This window comes from Arvicanthis niloticus, chromosome 11 (assembly GCF_011762505.2).
Source record: "Arvicanthis niloticus isolate mArvNil1 chromosome 11, mArvNil1.pat.X, whole genome shotgun sequence".
In the NCBI taxonomy this organism is placed as follows: domain Eukaryota; kingdom Metazoa; phylum Chordata; class Mammalia; order Rodentia; family Muridae; genus Arvicanthis; species Arvicanthis niloticus.
The window spans coordinates 55,869,924-55,889,181 of NC_047668.1; the positions used below are offsets into that span (position 1 = coordinate 55,869,924).

Consider the following 19,258-nt stretch of genomic DNA (forward strand, 5'->3'; position numbering starts at 1 on the left):
AGGGCCTGTCATCACGAACCCTGGCTGAAGAGAGTGCTGGAATTAGCTTGGGGCTCATTTAAAATATGGTGACATGAACTCAAAAAAAAAAAAAAAAAAAAAAAAAAAAAAAACCACACACCAAAAAAAACCAGTGTCTTGGATCCTGGTCCATAGCTGCCAGAGGAAACAAGTCCCAGCTCTGGTACAAGAATGCCCAGAGCAACAGCCAGGGTACAGGTCACCTCCCACTCCCCATGTTGACATCTGCCCCTCAGCTGGAGACTCTGTCTCAGTTGCCGTACTTGCGTGTCCCACACTGTAGCATGGGTGTCTTTCTCTCCAGCTGCTCTGAAGAATGCCACATTGTTCTGGGCTGCCTCTCCTACTCTCTGTATATTCTTTCTCTAAACAACACTAATGTTGGGCTGGGATGTAGCTGGAAAAGAATAAGACATGCCTGCTTCTGTGGGCTTTCGTTTCTATACAGCATTTAAAAATTTTATACGCATAAGTTGAGACAGAACACCTAATTCACAAGACTGAACCAGGTTTAAATGAGCCTTTCTGTACAAAGCACCAATGGAGTTCCTTGTATAAGATAAAGCTCTCATTAGTTGTTACCCCCACCCATATGTGTGTGTGTATATATATGTGTGTGTGTGTGTATTACATGTATATATATTAAATATAGATATACATATTATATATATTAAAAGGCAGCCACTAAGAGAATTGATTCAAAATTACAAAAAAATGAAAGATAGAAAAAAATGAGAAAAATAAACCAGAACCTAAAATAATTCTGGCCCTATGTAGTTTCTGAGACAGTTTAAAAAAAATACATAGGAAAACTGGAATATTAAGGGTTAAAAAAAGACATAGCAAGCAAAGTACTAATCAACGAACATTTAGTAAAATCATATCTTAGGATTTCGAGGCAAAGTATCAGAAAAGTTAGAGTGGTAGATTTTATATGATATATGTTTTATCACAATTTTAAAGACTTTTTACCAGAGATATGGCTTGCCAAAGATAAAAAGATGCATAATTCTATACTGTTAGTATCTAGTAATAAACTAATTGTAAGATTTAAAAATTAGCTGGGCAGTGTTGGCACGTGTCTCCAGTGCTTGACAGGCAGACGCAGGAAGAATTCTGTGAGTTAGAAGCTAGCCTGGTCTACAGAGCAAATTCTAGGACAGCCAAGGCTACACAGAGAAACCCTGTATTAAAAAAAAAAACGAACAAGCAAAGATTTAAAAATTATAATCAATAGGTCTATGAGGTGGCTCAGGGGTAAAGGTGCCTGTCGTCAATCCTGATAACCAAAGTTCTACACACTGAACTCACATGGTGGAGGGAGAAAAACTGGAAGTTGTCCTCTGATATAAATTATATAAAAATATATGCAATAAATTAATTAAGAGCTCAATAAAAATTCAGGAGTACATAAGCAAGTAACCTTAACACAGCCTTTTCAACAACATTTAGGCTTAGCAGATAAAAATGAAGAATGTAGAACATTCAGTCATAAGCGCTGGGTGGATGGCTCACTTGGAATAGTGCATGGTTTGCAAGCACAAGGGCTGAAGTTCAGTCCCCAAGGTATGGTAGAACATGCTTGTAATCCCTGGAGCATTTCTGAGACTCCCTAGCCAGGCACTCTAGCCTAATTGGTCAAAGCCAGGCATTGTCTCAAAGGAGGTGTAGCTCCTAAGGAGATTGTACTTTAGCCTTCATACACATGTGTATACAGGTGCGTGTGCACTTGCACACATACATGTGCCCCCCCCCACGTGCACACATGTATATATACACAATAAAATAAAATTATTTTTATAAATCTGAATGTATCCATTACTGATTTTATCTCTAGCAAACACATAAAAGAAGCCTCAAAAGAGAGTTCACATGACATAGATTATGTTCGCTGGGAAGTTGGTGACAATTAAAAAGAAAAGCTTCATGTATTTGGTTATGAAAACTTCATTGAACAAATTCCTAAAATAGCATTACTCGCCAAAACTGATTCCAATTGGAGAGGAAAATTCAAATTGTCGGGCAGGCTGAAGCGTGAGTACTGAGAGTTCGAGACCAGCTACCCCACACATCAAAGTCTGTCTCAAAGACGGAAGGGGACCGAGTAGGGGGGAGTGCGGCACTAAGGAACTGGATTAGAAACTGTATCTTTCCACAAAGGTAACAGTTAGGCCTGAATGGATTTGTATGAGTAAACATTCAAATAAATGAAAAGTGCCAGTATTATGGAAAAATTCTAGAAAAACTAATAAGTGTTTCTTCTTTATTCTTGTTGTTGATAACAAGTTAGAAGATTATCAAAAAAAGGAACATGACAAACCACTTTTATACATAGAAATCAATAAGTGTTCACAAAAGATACATCATGATCACATTTGTTTTTCTATTCCAGTAATTAAGGATTTAGCATTATAATTTAATATATCCTTATGGTAGGTTGAATTGAATTCATATAATCAGCTCAAAAAACTTAGATGAAAATTTTACAAAATCCATTGAAAATTTAAGCATGCAAGCAAAGGAGAAAAATCTTAGGGTACAGCACTTTACTAACTCCCGGAGTCCTAAATAGTAAGCAAGGAAAAGAAAAGATGTTTCAAATGGAAGGGAACAAAGTCACTACTTGGTACTGACAGTGTAGAAAGCTGGAGACATTTTCTGGATAAATCATTAGAATGAGAAAATCATTGGGGTAAGAAAGCTAAAAGTATATGAACTGATGTACATCAAGGGTAAATTAAATAATCAAGCGAAGAATAGTAACATGAGGAAGCACTTCACGGAGTGCTGGAAAACACACACAAGCAGCCTGTCTTCTAGGAGTAGCTCCTCAAGTATGTAATTGAAAAATGAGCAGAAGGCTGGTGGATGGCTCAGTGGTTAAGAGCATATGCTGCTGCATAGGACCTGAGTTCAGTTCCCAGTGTTCATAATGGGCATCTCACAGCTGCCTATAACTCCAGCTCCAGAAGCTCCAACGCCCTCTTCTGGACTCTGTAGGGACCTGTGCAAATTGCACTTGCACACACACACACACACACACACACACACACACACAGAGTTATACACACACATTAAAGCCATGGTATAAGTGCAGTCACACACACACAAATAAGTAAGTTTTGTGTTACATTCTTTTACCATATTTAAAGTACAGGGTTGCTGGGCATAAAACTTTATTTTTAAAAAAATGGGCTAGAAATAGATAACAAGAACAAGAACACATAGGTTTTTTTTACAGCTGGGAGTTGGTTTTCTCCTTCAAATTTTATCCCAGTTCTGGGATCAAATTCACATCATCATACTTGCATCTTTACTGCTTCTTCCGAGCTGTCCCTCCAGCTCTAAATAACAACACTTCATAAAATGTCGTGGAGAGATACCTTTATGGTCTTAGGGGAAATTTTTTAAAATATAAAAGGTACAAAAATGAAGATACTAGAATACTAAATTGGGATGGTCAATAAAGGAAGTTGTTCATCAAAAATATAATACAATGAGAAACCTAAAGGAGACATTATATCATATAACTTTCTTAGGTTTAAAGTACATAAATAGAATTGCTGTAAACCAGTAAGAGAGCCAGGCCAGATATCACAGTCTAGATTTGGGAAGGCAGTAGGATCTCATGTTCAAAGCCATCCTCAGCCATGTAACAAGTTTGAGAATAGCCTGGGCTACATGCAATCCTGTCACAAGAGAGAGGGAGAGGGAGAAGGAGAGGAAAAGAAAGCAAGCCAATAAGAGAAAATAATCCCCTCTGGTTTCTAGCATCCTAAACTGTCTTCTCGTATCAGTGCTCAAACAGTGGGAACAGATATTTCAGAGAAGCACAAATGTCCTACAAATAAAGAAAAAGATACCCAGGCATTTTGGTTCTGAGGAGATCACAAGTTGAAATCACAGCACCATGCATTACCCACAGGCCTAGCAAATGTTGAAGTGTCTGGCAGTGACAAGGGTTGGCGAAAATGTGGAGTTTCAGGCACTCTTCCACGCAGCTGATGGGAAATTAGCGTAATCAATTTGTAGAACAAATGAGTTGGCAGAAGTTCCCAAAATTGAAATGTACACAACCATGCAAGCCAGTAGTCTCAATCTTATGGCCACCAAGCATCAGGAGATAGAAAACTTAGTAGCAACATTGTAAATGATAGAACCAAACGGAAACAAACCAAGTGTTCATCAGCAGTGGCCTGAATATCTGAATTATATCAAAATATGCAGGAAAGTTCCATTGGAAAGTAAAGAAAATCTGTAAATTGCACTAGATTAATTTTCACAATTTTGAGGTATGTATGTGTATACATATGTGTTTAGCCTCTGTTGGTTTTAAACATTGCTGAACACTATATCATTGTACACAATTGTGAAAATAATAAAGCTGAGGAAATCATTAATACAAAATCCATGTTAGTGCCTATCAGGAGGTTTGGTGTGAGGGGGACAAGGGAGGACCTACACGAATCTTCAAAGTGACTGTCATGTTGTTTCTTGTGCAGAATACTAGATAGATGGACATGATAACTTTTATAGCTTTATGGCTCTTAAAAGTATATTACACACTTTATACCCTCTTGAACTTGATATGTAACCAAGGATGACCTTAAACTTCTGATCCCCCTACTCATACCTTCTGAGTGCTGGGATTACAGGAATACCACCATAGTTTATGTGGTACTGGGGTCAAACCCAGGGCTTTATGCATGGTAGACAAACATTCCACTGACCGAGCTATGTCCCTAGCCCTATGCCTGTTTTGAGGCTTAAAATTGGATTCTATCTTTTTTATTAGCATTTATTCATTTACTTGTGAGGGGGATGCAGAGGGTGTGGTATGTGTGTGGAGGTAAAAGAACAACTGTGAGAGTGAGTCAGTCTCTCCTACGGTCTGCCCCTGGGTGTCCAACACAGGTCTCCAGCCATGGTGGAAGTACCTTGATCTGGCCTGTGCAAAACTGGATACACTTCTTAAGCCTTGGCTCAACACAGTATTTCTAAGAATACCACAGAATACTGCTGAGATTATTAAGGATTACAAATGCAGATACTTATTTCAATAGTCCTGCTGTTATTTTAATGTTTATTAAGCCTGTGATTTCATGGTTGTTAGTGTTCGGGATGGAGATAAAGTGAATCTGTCATTCTAGACTGCATAAATTGCTGACCCAGGTAGTTCTTTGGTATAGCATCAAATCAAGAAATTACAGAGATTAGTTGTAAAGGTGAAGTAAGCTACTGGATTTTTATTTCCACTTGTTGTTTTCTACTTGTAATTCACACAGAAACACACAAAGCTGAGAATAATGCTAGAAAAGTACGCTCAAGTCACATGTTCTGTCCTAAGAATAGGCTCTATAAATGCAAAAGTGAGTAAGAAATAACTGGTCACTTCATATGCAAGAGTCTAACAAAGACAGAAAAGGAATTCAACACTGTAACCTGGTCAGTGCGATGGTGGACATACAGAACAATGGGTATCCTGGAGAGGCATCACTGACCAGTGGAGCACTGAGAAAATCTTCATAGAGGAAAGGTACTCTAGCATCTTAGGACACTTATGTAAGACTGGTGAGAAAGGATTAGCCTGGATCAAGGCTTGTACCCAGGTCTCTAGACCTATGGGACATGATATGCATTACTGTGCTCCTTGGAGGTGGGAGATAAGAGAGATGCAGGCTGGGAATGAACATGTGCATGTGGAACATGACAGCACTTTTTTACTGTTTTTTTTCCCCCCCACAACAGGCTTCTCTGTGTAGCCCTGGCTATCCTGTAGACCAGGCTGACTTCAAACTCAGAGATCTACCTGCCTTAGCATTAATTCTGAGGGCTGGGATTAAAGGCGTGCACCACCACCAACTGGCTTCTTTAGCTCTTATTGTATACAGATTGTCAGCCTGTGAGAGTCACTGAGTGAGAGGATCTTGCTGTCTAGGAACAGTGGTGGATTAGAGGGGAGAGTCTCTGTCACTGTGTAGCTACTTGTTTTGCAAAGGAAAAGAAGTAGAGAGCAGCTGGGGACAAGTTCAGAATTCCTGCTGGTGTTTTCTGTATGAAATTTGACTTTGCCTATATGGTCTCAATGGAAAATAGATTTGTGTTTATGTGCTGTTAAAATACTAAAGCAAGCAGAATATTAAAGTTTAATGGTGATGAATACCTATAAGCCCAACATTTGAGGCTGAGGCAGCAAGATTGCAAGTTACAGGCCAGTCTGAGCTCCATGGTGGGTACTGCCTAATAAATAATAAGTGGGAATGCAGTATTGATGAGACCCATGGCTGCGCACAAGCTGTGCTTTCAATCTGAAGTGTTGTGTTTGATGATAAATCGTATAGACAGCAGACTTAAATATTCCAACTTATTTTTTCATTAATATCCTGCCAGAATCTCAGACAGCAGTGTTACTTAAAGGGAATTGGTTGGATAGCATACAGTGTGTATAAAGAGAATCTCTGGGATTTTCAAAGGCTGTGGGTGTATGTAACTCAGAAGCATGAAACTCTGGGTTTACTTGCCAGCTTTTAAAAAAAAATGTAGAAGGCAGGCTGAGTGGGGCTGTAGAATAGAGGGCTCTGGTCAATATAACTGTGGACTTGACTCTGTGTGGACATTTTTTAAATGTAGTAAAATAGTTGTTTACTATCTGAGTGAACAACCTTCCTTGAGAACTGGTGTTTCGGCTTTCCAGGGAAATTAGTAGAATTCCAACTTTTTTTTTTTATTTTAACCTTGAAGTATATCATCATTTATACTGACAGGTCTAATGCTGCTTGTATATGGACTTATATTTATTTAAATCCATTTGCACAGATAGACCCTTAATGCCAGATGTTCTTCCTTACATTTTCCCCCTGTTTCAAGGCAGGGACATATGCAGCCCAGGCTGACATCTAATTCACTGGATAGTTATAGATGACCTTGAGCTCTTGACCCTGCTGCCTCTACCTCCTAAGTGCTGGGATTACAGGCTTGTACCATAATGCCTAGTCTGCCTTGGGAATATTCTAGCATTTAGGTGTATAGTTTAGGCAGTTGATTTGCCAGCGCACACACAATCTATGTGCTCTTTGCCTTTTGGTATTGTACCCATCAAAAAAATTCCAGTAGGGAATCACCTAATATCTTACCTTAAATGACCCGGAAGCCTATGAAAAGGGAGTTCCCAATATGTAGAGATATCCAGAGGGAATTGAACATGTCTCCTTACCCCACAACTTGATGTTATAATCTTATGGAAGAAGGAAAGGAGGAGCCATAGGAATGAAGAAGCCATAGAAGGCATCAAGAGCACTGCTGCTTCCTTTCTGCAAGGCCTGGTAACACTGACCAGGGTCAAATCTGATTGGTGCTGTCACCGAGCTCTTCTGAAAGGTCTCATTTCCTTATTTTCTCCTTTGACACAGAAATCCCCTGCAAAGAAGCTGAGCCATGCAATTAGTAAATCTTTGGGATGTGTACCCTCCAGAGAACCCCCACATCCTGTTTTTCCTGAGCAACCAGAGAAACCACTTGACCTTGCACACATAGTGTAAGTATACACCTGCATGGGCTGTGCTGAACTGCGGCTTTCTGATGGGAACTCTAACTTCAAGTGCTGATTTCTTTCAGCCATCATAAATATCTGTGTGTATTGTTCTGCGTTCCTCAAGCCAAAATACCATGGCAGCCTCCAGAAACATGAGTACCCCAAAGAACGATTATGGTGGCATGGAATTGGGTTGTCTGCCACTGTTTGTGTGTCCTTCCCTTCCTTCACTGTGGCCGCTGTGTCTCCTCGGGCAACGACACACCTGGGCACTCAACTTAGATATTCAAATGGTATGGGAATGAAAAGCTATTGGATTTTATCTGTTCAAATTTAAGGGCACAAAATGACAAGAGGCAGCCCCCCATGCAGCAGCTTGTGATTGCCCTGTAGTACACTGACCTCTCTTCAAGTTGTAAGCTATTTCTTCTACATGTTGTCAGTTCACGTGAAGTGGATTTTTGTTGTATGGTATGATGTCAAATCATATACATACACCCACCCACACATGCACATGTACACATTCGTGTATACACACACAAACACACACACACACACACACACCAGTCTCCATTTAAACAATAACTTGTTTCCAAATTCTTTTTTTTGGAGGGGGGGGCTAATACATCATTTCCCTTATGGTCTATTGTTTGTGCTATCATTGTCAGAATTAAAATTTCCAGAGTTCAGTGCTCATATCACATGCACAAACTCTGGGCTTAACCTTTGGTCTGCATAAATAGGAAAAAAGTTGTTTCCAAATGTACACAGGCTGGTTTCTGGGATCTTTATTCTGTTCTTTTGCCAGATTGGCTATCCCTTTGCTAAAATCACCTCAATTACCATAAAGACTTAGTGATATTTTTCAGGAATGTCTTCTCTGTCTTATTCTTTCCTGTTCCTTACGTATTTTGGGATTAGCTTATTGGATTCATGAAATTGGGGGGGGGGGGTTAATGATTTATTGAACCCAAAGATCAAATTGGAGAGAACTGACATTTTTACAATATTAAAATTTCTATTTCACAAACATGTTCTCTTCACATTTACTTAAATGTCTTTTAATATCTTTAAATAAAGTTTATAGTTTGGAGCTAGAAAAGGGTTTCTATTTGTTAGATTGGTTTCTTTGCTATGTTTTGTTTTTTTGAGACAGCATCTTACTACATAGCCCAACCTGACCTTGAGCTCTCTCTTAGCCCAGGATAGCCTTAGCCTTCTGAGTACAGGGAATGGTACACCTAACTAGATTGCCTCCTATGGAATCGACATATTTTGTTGCAGTTACAAATAATGACTGTTTTCCTATAAAATTCTCAAGACATATTTAGTATTTCATAAAATCCTCCTGCTTTAAGTGTATAATTCCTGTGAATTTGGGAACTGTCTTATCATGCCAGTGGGTTCCTTTTTGAACTGTTTCTTAGCTGTTGGTTGTAGTGTATGGAAATATTATTGGCTTTTGCATTTTAGTACTGTGTACTTCCTTTCTTAACATGCTTACTGCTTCTAACAGTTTGTATTCAATTTATTTAGAATTTTCTCTAAATAATTTTATAATACACAAATGATGGTGACTTTGTTTCTTTCCACCTTTTAGACTTTCAGAATTAATTGTGCTTTTTAGGGAGCAAAAGGTTTTACTATGATGACTGTAATCCCTCTTACAATACTGATTAGAAGGTGTGTAATAGGCATTCTTGTGTTATAGTAATCTCAAAGGGAATACTTGTAGCTGTCATGTAGTAGAGATGAATTTGGTTTTATAGATTTAATCAAGTTAATCAGCTTCCTTTTTATTTCTATTTCCAAAGAATGCTTTATTTTAGTAATGAACACATGCAAAGTTTTATCCAATTTTTATATTTTGAGATGATTGTATTTTATTTTTCCTCATTAGTTGGTGTAGTGAGTTATATTAGTTGGGGTTATCTGTGTGTCTATGATGCTAGGGATTAAATCCAGAGCCTCCCACATATGAGGTAAGCGCTCTACCACTGGGCTACATTCCCAGGCCTATTTTTAGAAGTCACTCTTTCCTTCCTGGAACAAACCTAAGCTGGTTATCCCAAGCACAGTTGAATTTTGCCTGGTAATATTTTGTTAGGGTTTAGCACTATTTACAAGTGAATCTGGACTTTAATTTTTCTCATTTTTTTCTCTCTTTTTTAATAAGTAAGAAAGGCTTTAAGACAAAACAGCATTACTATATAGCCAAATTTCAGAGTGTATGCATATTTTAAAACATTTTTAAATGGTATATGTGTGTGTGTTATCAGTGGTGTATGAGTGTATGTATGGAGACACATGCACATATATGTGCATGAATCTGGAAAGTGGAGGTCAGTGATGAATGTCTTTCTCAGTCAATGTCCACATCATTAAGTTTTAAAACAAAGTCTCTCACCCGGGAGCGCATCTGTTTAGCTAGACTAACTAGCCAATGAGCTTCAGTGATCCACCTGTCTCTTCCCCTGTCTCCACCACCACTAGAGTCACACATGTGAGCTGCCACACCCAGATTTTTATATGAGTACTGGGGATCCAAACTCAGGTTCTCATGTGTACATAGCAGGTGATTTACCAACGTGGCCTTTTCCCTTGCTCCTAGTGTGTTCTATAAGAGAACTGGAGCTGGAGAGCCGGCTCAGGTGCTAATGTGCTGATTCTGCCAGCACGTGGACCTGAGTTTGAGTTCCAGAAACCATGTGAAAACACTGAGTATGGCACACACCTGAAACCATGTGCTTGAGAGGTCAGGACAGGTGGATCCCTGGGGCTCACTAACCAACCTAACTGGCAAGCTCCAGGCCCTATTGAGAGACCCTGTCTCAAACAACAATACCCAGTATTGACCTTTGACCTCTGCATGGACATAAACACAAATACACAAACATACACCCAAATAATAATTTCAGTAACAGTTTTTTTAAAAAAATTACTCAGCTATCAACTCAAAGCAGGAGCTATTGAAGAACCAAAATAGCTCAGCAAGTACAGGTGCTTGCCACTAAACCTGACTACCTGAGCTTGATTCCTGACTCCACCATGGTGGAAGTAGAGAGCCAGGTCTTACAAGTTGCCCTTTGCCCTCCACATATATGACCTGCACATATGTATCTCTTTCTCATCTCCTCCTCTACCCCCCTCATAAGTAAATAAACAAATCATCCTGTGTCTGCACTTCTCTGGAACTGAATGACAAATATGATATAAGAATATTTCACCGGTAGACTTTAAGACCTCTTCTGGCTGGGGCAGTGGTGGCACACACCTTTGATCTCTGCACCCAGGGGACAGAGGTAGGTGGCTCTTTGAGCTCAGGACCAGCCTGGTCTACAGAGTGAGTTCCAGGACAGCCAGGGCTACACAGAGAAACCCTGTCTTGAAAACACAACACAAAACAAAACAACAAAAGACCTCTTCTGTCTATTCTAATTCACTCTTACTTAGCTTCCTAGAATTAAAGTAATTAGTAGATGGTTTTACAAAGAATGGCAATATCAAAGAAAACTTCAAAAAGGCTAAAAGAGATTGATAGTTGTTGCTGAAGTGGATTTGTGTTCTCAGAAGTCAGATTTCACAGACACTAAATCTAGTCACAAGTGCGTGCCGTCCACATGGGAACACTGAGCACTGTGCGAGGCTGCTCTTTTACATAATGCCCAGGAACTCTTGCTTCCTGGCCTCTCTGTCATCTCTGTCAGCCTCCTGCACTGCTTGTGGTAGCTCCTCATCAGTCACATTCTTGCTGATGCACTTCATATTTATAAATGGAACCTTTCAGAGGTCATCCGCATTAGAACAGGAGAGCTTTCAGGGCTTCCTTCTTTCTTTCTCAAGACATTTTCTGAGTCACCTCTGCCAAGCAGTCACCAAAGTTGACTTTTCCTGTCCTTTATCTATTTTGTTTATCATTATCTCGACTTCTTCTTTCTTGGGTTCAAAGACCAAGGTTCTCATCAACTTTTTTAGTGCCCCTGAAACTAGAGTTACAGATACTTGTGAGCCACCATGTGGGTACTGGGAATCAAACCCTGGTCCTTTGCAAGAGAGCACCGTGTGCTCTTACCCTCCGAGCCGTTTCTCCAGCCGTCGTCACTGAACTCTGTTCTCTTCCTAATGCGGCCATTTGAATTCATCTCTCTTCTCTGATTTTCACCACCGCCTGTCCCTGTCATCGATTTATTCTGGCAGGCACATGCCTAGTCAGTTGGGGCTGCCGGAATCCCGGCTTTTGCCTAGGCTCTCTGGTTACAGTAGAACTTTACAGAGGGACTAGTATATCCTGACCATTTATCCAAACTTCAAAAATATGTGATCCGTATGAGCACATAAAGCACATGCAAGAAGATAGACAACAGACAGACGTTAGTGCCTACTCTTCAGGAAACAAAAGGGAAAGTACCCTTTGCCTAATTTGGCGTGTCCGTCATAATTGAATTTTAATTTTGTACCATCTACCTGGTGTCAGATCAGTGCCTTGTTTATTTACTTACTTATTGTATGTGGGGTGTGTGTGCGAGCACATGCTATTCTTAGGCTATGTGGGAGTCACTTCTCTCCTTGTGCCATTTGCATCCCAGGGCAGGCCATCTTACCAACAGATCAATGCCTTTTAGAGATGTCTGAAGTTGTACTTGAAAGAATAGCATCCTTGTGTTAAGTATTCTTCAGCCGTGTGCCTTGGGCATTCTTTGAACTAAATACCAAGAGGCTTAGGGATTTCTTTAAATCTCCTGAGAGTTCCTTGATGAACCAGTTTCATGGTTTCTGATCAGCTTCACAATTGTTCCATTGTATTCAGAAAAACCATCCTATTTACTTTGAATCTTTGGAAAATAATGTCTCATATTTGGCCTAATATGCAAACTAAATCTGTAACAAGATGTCTTTACCTTATGGTCTGTCTTTATCTCGGTGCCAAGCTAGGAAATGCACTCATGAAAAATGACATTTATAATGAAGCCAAAGATGACTAGGGATTACTGTGGAGGTCGGGGTGTCCTGGCAGAAAAAGCCATTAGAACCAGAGCCCTGATGCTCCAGAGTGGGCTGCCAAAGAGGCATGGGCTGCCGCACGTTGATGGGCATTATCCTGAATTAAAGATTTGTAGATAGGAAGCCTTATCAAGTTTTCCGTTAAAAAAAAATATAACGATAAAAAACAAAAATCCCACTGTCTGTCATGCTGAGATAAGAAGCAGGACTAGAATAAAAGAGAAGAGAGAAGCCAGCTAGAGAAGTGTCAGCCACACACCAGGTGCTGTGCGCTGTTGAAGTTATGGAGGTAGATGCAATGAAGACAGTAGACACCTTAAGTTTAAGGCTGGAAAGATGGCTCAGTACCAGAATTCAGATTCCCCCAATCCCACATAAAGCCAGGCAGGCATAGCAGCTACCTATAATCCCAGCATCCAGGAGACAGACAGGATGCCCAGGGCAAGGTGGCTAGATAGACTTGCTGAATTGGTGAGTTCTGAGTTCAGCAAGAGTCCGTGTCTCAACAAGTAAAGAGTGACCAAGGAAGACATCTGACGTCAACTTTGGGCCTCCATATACACACAAACATATACCCATACACATATGAACATATGTAAACATATACACACATGTGCTCATGTAAATACAGTTAGCTGGATGTGGTGATTCACACCTTCAACCCTGGCACTTTGAGTCTGACAGAAGGATTGCTATGAGTTTCAGACCAGCCTGAAGCATACAGTGAGACTCTGTTAAAACAAAGCAGCCGGGCGGTGATGGCGCACGCCTTTAATCCTACCACTTGGGAGGCAGAGGCAGGCAGATTTCTGAGTTCGAGGCCAGCCTGGTCTACAGAGTGAGTTCCAGGACAGCCAGGGCTACACAGAGAAACCCTGTCTCGGGGAAAAAAAAAAAAAAAAGCAAAATCCTAAACTTACCAATATTACATGGCAAGAAATAAAATTAAAACTCTAAGGTTGAGAGTCAATGCTGTCTCAGATGGGAAATGTGCTTGCCACCAAGCCTGATGACTTGAATTTGGTTCTCAGAACAAACATAGTGGAAAGAGAGAACTGAATGTAAAGTTGTCTTTTGATCTGTGTATATGTGTGTGTATGTGTATACACGTGTACATATGTACATATGTATGCACACATGATAAATTAATTTACAAAAAAACAAAGAGAGATAACAAATGAGTCATTGGGGCATTTGCTACCAACCTTGATAACCTAAGTTTGGTACTCAGAACCCACATGGTAGAAGTTCTCCTTCCAAGTTTCTTCTAACCTTTCACTTTGTGTACCATGCTGTGCTCCCCCCATCCCACAAAATATAATAAAAATTAACAAAAAAACTGTCCAAGGTTGGTATGGTAGCTCATGCCTGTAATCCTAGCACTTCGAAGGTTGAGGCAGGAGGATTTCTGTGAGTTCCAGGGCAGTTTGGTTATAGTTGTCGTTTAGAAGGTGCATGTAAGGTTCAGTGGAGAGGTAGAAGCAGAAAGATGCTGAGAGTTCTAGCTCAGCCTGATGTACACAGTGAGTCACAAGTCGGTCAGGATTACCTAGTGAGGACTCTGTCTTTAAGAAGAGGAGGAGGAAGTGGTAGTAATAGTTGGTGGTGGTACACACCAACACTGGGGAAGCAGAGGCAGGTGGATCTCTGTGAGTTCAAGGCCAGCCTGCCTCTACTGAGCAAGTTCCAGAACAGCAAGGCTCTGTTACACAGAGATCCTTGTCTTTTTTTTTTTTTTTTTTAAAAAAAAGTTGTGTGTGGGGATTCTCTGAAAACATTAAAAAGTAGAAAATTGTCAAGAAAGATAGCTACTATCAACCTCTGCCCCGTCTCCATGCATGAATACACACACATACAGAAGTACACACTACATGCACAACAAGCACAAAATCTTATGTTTTACCACTATTGCATAACAATTAATAATAGGTGTAGTGGCATACTTCTGAAATTCCAGCACTTAGCAAGTAAAGGTGGGAGGATCAGAGGTTTCACTTAGCCTTACCCAGGCAAGGTGACATAAGACTCCATCTCAAAAAATAAACAAGCAAAAATTAAAAATTGTGGTAGGAATTTGGGGTAGAAATTTAAGCTAATGATGAAATAAAGTATATCTGACTGTTTCGTTGTTAGAAACATAGAGTTGGGATTTGTTGAGGTCCACAGACTTGAAGGTCAGATGTTGATACTGGGGACTCCCAGTGGTCTAGCTTTTTGCTTATTTAACCTTCACAGCAACCCTTATGGCATATCTATCACCAGCCTGTTGAAAAGCTGATACAATCTCTGGAGGTTGAATGACAGGAACAAAAGCAAGGTTGTCAGGGCTTGTGTCCAGATCCCGCCTTCCTCTCTTTCAGTCTTCTCTCCGTCTTCTGCTTCCTGCAGTGCTAAGAAGCCTTTAGAGCAGAGGCAATCAACAATTAAAGTGTAGTGTGAACCAATGGCAAGTTTCAGAATCCAGGGGAATCTTTGTGACCTGATTGGTTGACCCATAGATGGCAGTGGAATGTCTCCGAAGGAAAGAGAAGACCTCAGTTCACTTTCTTGAGGTTGGTAGTAATCAGTCACTCAGTTACCTAGGATACTCTTTAAGGACAATGTATGTGAAACAGCTTGTAAGAAATTAGGATTCCATAAGTAACTTAGAACTTTCAAGTCCGTTGTTCAAAGATGTTGTATTATATCACAAAAATGTGTGCTCCAAAAGGTTTCGGCTTACTCTCTGCTGACTAGATGTGTAAATAGTGCCTGGAGCATGGAAGCATTTAAATGTATTGAAGAATAGATGAATGAATGACACAGTACATATCTTTTTTATGTTTTTGTTTTCTTCTTAGTCTTAATGTCTCTATTCTCCAAGTCTTAATGGTCATGTCTCTACATCTTCCAAAAGCCGCCACTAGATGGCAGCCATAATTCCTTATGCCCTTCTAGGGGCGGTTGAGACTATCAAGTAAACAAGGTTTCTAGAATCTCAGGGCTTGTATTCAAAACAAAACTAATTAATTAGTCTATCAGCACTCTAGCAACTTTTCTTCTAAAGTCTCTGAAAAAAAAATTTGTCTGTCTTTTGGTCGAAACATTTTCATCCAACTTGCAGCTCTTGATGTCTTTGATAAGCCTGCTGTTGTAGTTCAAGCAATTTGTTCTTGCTAAGGGTCTAATTATCTAACCACAGAACCCTTAAACCTGATTTCTCTAATTAGAGGTTACTTACAGTTTCACTTCAGTTTGTGGCTGTTTATTTTTGACAGAGAGCAAACCTAACTGGCATTGCTTCGTGTCTATATTATTTTCATATTCTGACAAAAAGAGAAGGGCCACATCCTTCTACTACTGTAACTAGGAGTCACTGAGTTTGTAACAGAGCTGCCACGCTGCAGCCCACAAATGAAAGCCAGCCGACGGTCCACTATCTAGGATTAATCTTGTTTTTAGATCATTAAAGATAATTTGGAGGAGGTAATACATGTATACATATATATGCATATGAAGACGAGAGGTCAGGGTCAGGCATGTGTTTTTAATTACTCTCTACTTTATTCTTTTCTATTATATTTATTTATTTTGTGTGTAAGGGGAGTGTGTGCACATGCTAGCCACAGAGGGTCTTTGGAGGTTAGAGAGAGCTGATTCAATCTACTTTGTGGTACTGGTTATCAAACAGGTCATCAAGCTTGGCAACAAGTGTCTTCACGCTCTAAAGCCTCTCACCAGCCTTCTACCTTATTTTTTGAGACAAGGTTGCTCTTAGAACTTGGAACATGCTAATTTAACCAACAAGCTTTCGGGATCCTCCTGTCTCTCTGCCTCCCAGACCTTGCAGGCGTGCACCACCACTCATGGCTGTTCATATGGATTCAGCAGCTATTGTGCCAACTGAGCCATCTTGCCAGCCCTTAACGATAAGCTGTAATTTATCTTTAGATTAATTAAATTCAAAATTAAATGCTATTAAATCATTTATAAAACAAAGATAAGTTTTAATAAAAAGTATAATAAGCCATGCCTGTAATCTAAGCACTGTGGAGCCTAAGTCAGGAGGATTGCTCAGTAACTGAAACTGTTCTTGGCGAGGTAGGCTATCATGAGGCATGCAGACACGCAGAAGTCCGGCTGATGGTGGGTGTCTTCCTCAGCTGCTCTTCACTCTGTTTACTGAGGCAAGGTCTCTTGCTGAACCGGGAACTTTCCAATTCTGGTTGCTTAGCTTGCTAGCTTACTCCAGGGATCCATTGTCTTCATCTTCCAAACACTGGCATTACAGGTGAACCATCATATACCCTCCTGGTTTTTATGTGAGTTCTGGGGGTTTTAACTCTAATCCTTATGCTTACATGGCAAGTATTTTTTTGTAACCAGCCATCTCCCTAGCCCCATGATCTTCCTAAGCCTCTGATCATATAGTCTTTATCTGTCAAGTACTGGGATTGTAGGCATGGACCACTATACCTAGTTTATGTAGTTCTGGGAATCAGCCTAGTACATCATCCATCCTAGGCAAGCACTCAGCAACATCTCCCTCTCCCTCTCCCTCTCCCTCTCCCTCTCCCTCTCCCTCTCCCTCTCCCTCTCCCTCTCCCTCTCTTTCTCTCTCTCTCTTTTTCTCCCCTCTTTCTTTCTTAGACCAGGTTTTAATTGAACCTGGAGCTCATTGAAGCTCAGCTAGACCAGTAAACTCCAGGATCTGCCTGTCTTGTGTCCATCCCCAGCACTGAGGTTACAGAAATGCTGTCTGTCCTGCTCAGCTTTTACAGGAGGGCTGGGAATGTCACTAAGTTCCTCATGCTTAAAGAGCAAGCACTTTCCCTAGTTCTCTCTTCTTCCTCTTCATCCTTTTCTCCTCTTCCTCTTCCTCCTCTTCCTCTTATTTTTAAAATTATATTAAAAACACATAAAATTGGGCTAGGGAGATGCCTGAGTAGTTAAGAGAGCTGGTTGCTCCTCCAGAGGACTTGAGTTTAATTCCCAGCACATGCATGGAGCCTCATGACTGTTTCTCTCAGGGGATCCAAAGCCACCTTTTGGTCTCTATGAGTACTCCACACCCATGGTGCACAGACATACATATAGGCAAACACCCATTCACAGAAAATAAGATAAAAAAAATTTAAAAACACATAAAAGTTATCTTAACATATTTGAAGTATATACATTATGAGTAAGTAATATTTACATACCATAAAATTTGCTCATTGTGGCAAGTTACATCACTTTTACTAAATTTGTAGCATTTTTAACCATCACTACCATCTGGCTTTAGATATTTCCATCATCCAAAGAAGTTTCTATTGTTTACTATAAATTGGAGCTCATAGCTTCAGCCCTGTCTTAGTTACTGTTCTATTGCTGCAAAGAGATACCATAATCAAGGAAACTTACAGAAGAAATAGCTTACTAGAGTTTGCTGTTCATCCATCATGGCAGAAGGCAGACAAAGAAGGCCTAAGGCTGGAGCAGTAGCTGAGAGCTCACACCTCATATACAGCACACAGCAGAGAGAGGCAGAGGCTAGCAGGGCTTTGAAATCTCAAAGCCCACCCCAAGTGGCACACCTCCTCCAGGAAACTCACATCTATTACTCCTTCATGAACAGTTCCACCAGCTGGGAACCAAGCAATAAAACATAGGAGCCTATGGAGCTATTCTTGTGTAAACTACCACAAGCCCCAAGACAATTACCAATCTGCAGTAGGTCTTCTTACCCATTAAGGATACATCTAAGTCCTCAGTGGGTGTCAGAAACTGCAGATTGTACTGAAGCACTTGTATGTATGTATGTGTGCCTCTGTGTGTGTGTGTGTGTGTGTGTGTGTGTGTGTGTATGTGTATGTGTGTGAAAATATACATTTAACAGGTATTTTTGTATGTATACTTAAGGACTGGGGAGATAGCTTGATGGATAAAGCACTTGCTTGGATTTTCAGAACCCAAATAAAAACCTTCAGACAGTAGCAGAAGTGTCTATCTATAGTCTAAGCATACTCTAACCAAGAGACAGATGGAGACATGGCTGGAAGATTGTGGGCCAGCTAGCTTAATACATGCTGTGGTGAACATGCTTACACACATACTAAAAACAACCTATATTTAAAACCGTTCTTTTTAGGAGGAAGAAATATGAGGAAAGGGAGGAGACTAGGTTGTGTGGGGGAGGAGGCTTGTTCAACATACAATATATAGCTGTGAGAAAAAGTAATTCAAGATTCCTTTTTTTATTTGTATTATGTCAGTGCAGGCAGAGGATATCTTCGAAAAGCTGCTCCTCTGCTTTCACAGTCACTTGGTTTCTGGAAACAAAACTCGAGTTGTCTAGTTTATACCAGCTTAACCTTCTCTTCAACCTGGACATTTTCTTTAAATTTATGTATTTAATGTATATGATGAGTACACTGTAGCTCTCCTCAAACACACCAGTAGAGGGCATCAGATCCCATTGCAGATGGTTGTGAACCACCATGTAGTTGCTGGGAATTGAACTCAGACCTTTGGAAGAGCAGTCAGTGCTCTTAACCACTGAGCCATCTCTTCAGCCCCTGGAAAATTTTTAATTAGAAATTTAAAATATATTAAAAGAACTGTACTTTTGTGTGTTGTTTGGTTTGCCTGTCAGAAACCTAAGTCTTCTTGAAAGGATTGTCCTTAAAAACCTTAGCCTCCAATAATCCTCTCAGTAAAGTTCCTAGGAACCTGAGCTACTTG

At 40.2% G+C, this 19,258-nt stretch overlaps 1 protein-coding gene across 9 annotated transcripts in view; it reads left to right on the forward strand.

The window, feature by feature from the left end:
* Positions 1–19,258, forward strand: part of Dtnb (dystrobrevin beta) — a 195,132-nt gene that overhangs the window by 94,039 nt on the left and 81,835 nt on the right. For all 9 annotated transcript variants that reach the window (XM_076942210.1, XM_034513843.2, XM_076942214.1 and 6 more), the window contains exon 9: positions 7,431–7,555. In XM_076942210.1, coding sequence (XP_076798325.1) covers positions 7,431–7,555 — 125 coding nt within the window. The remainder of the gene's footprint in view (positions 1–7,430; positions 7,556–19,258) is intronic.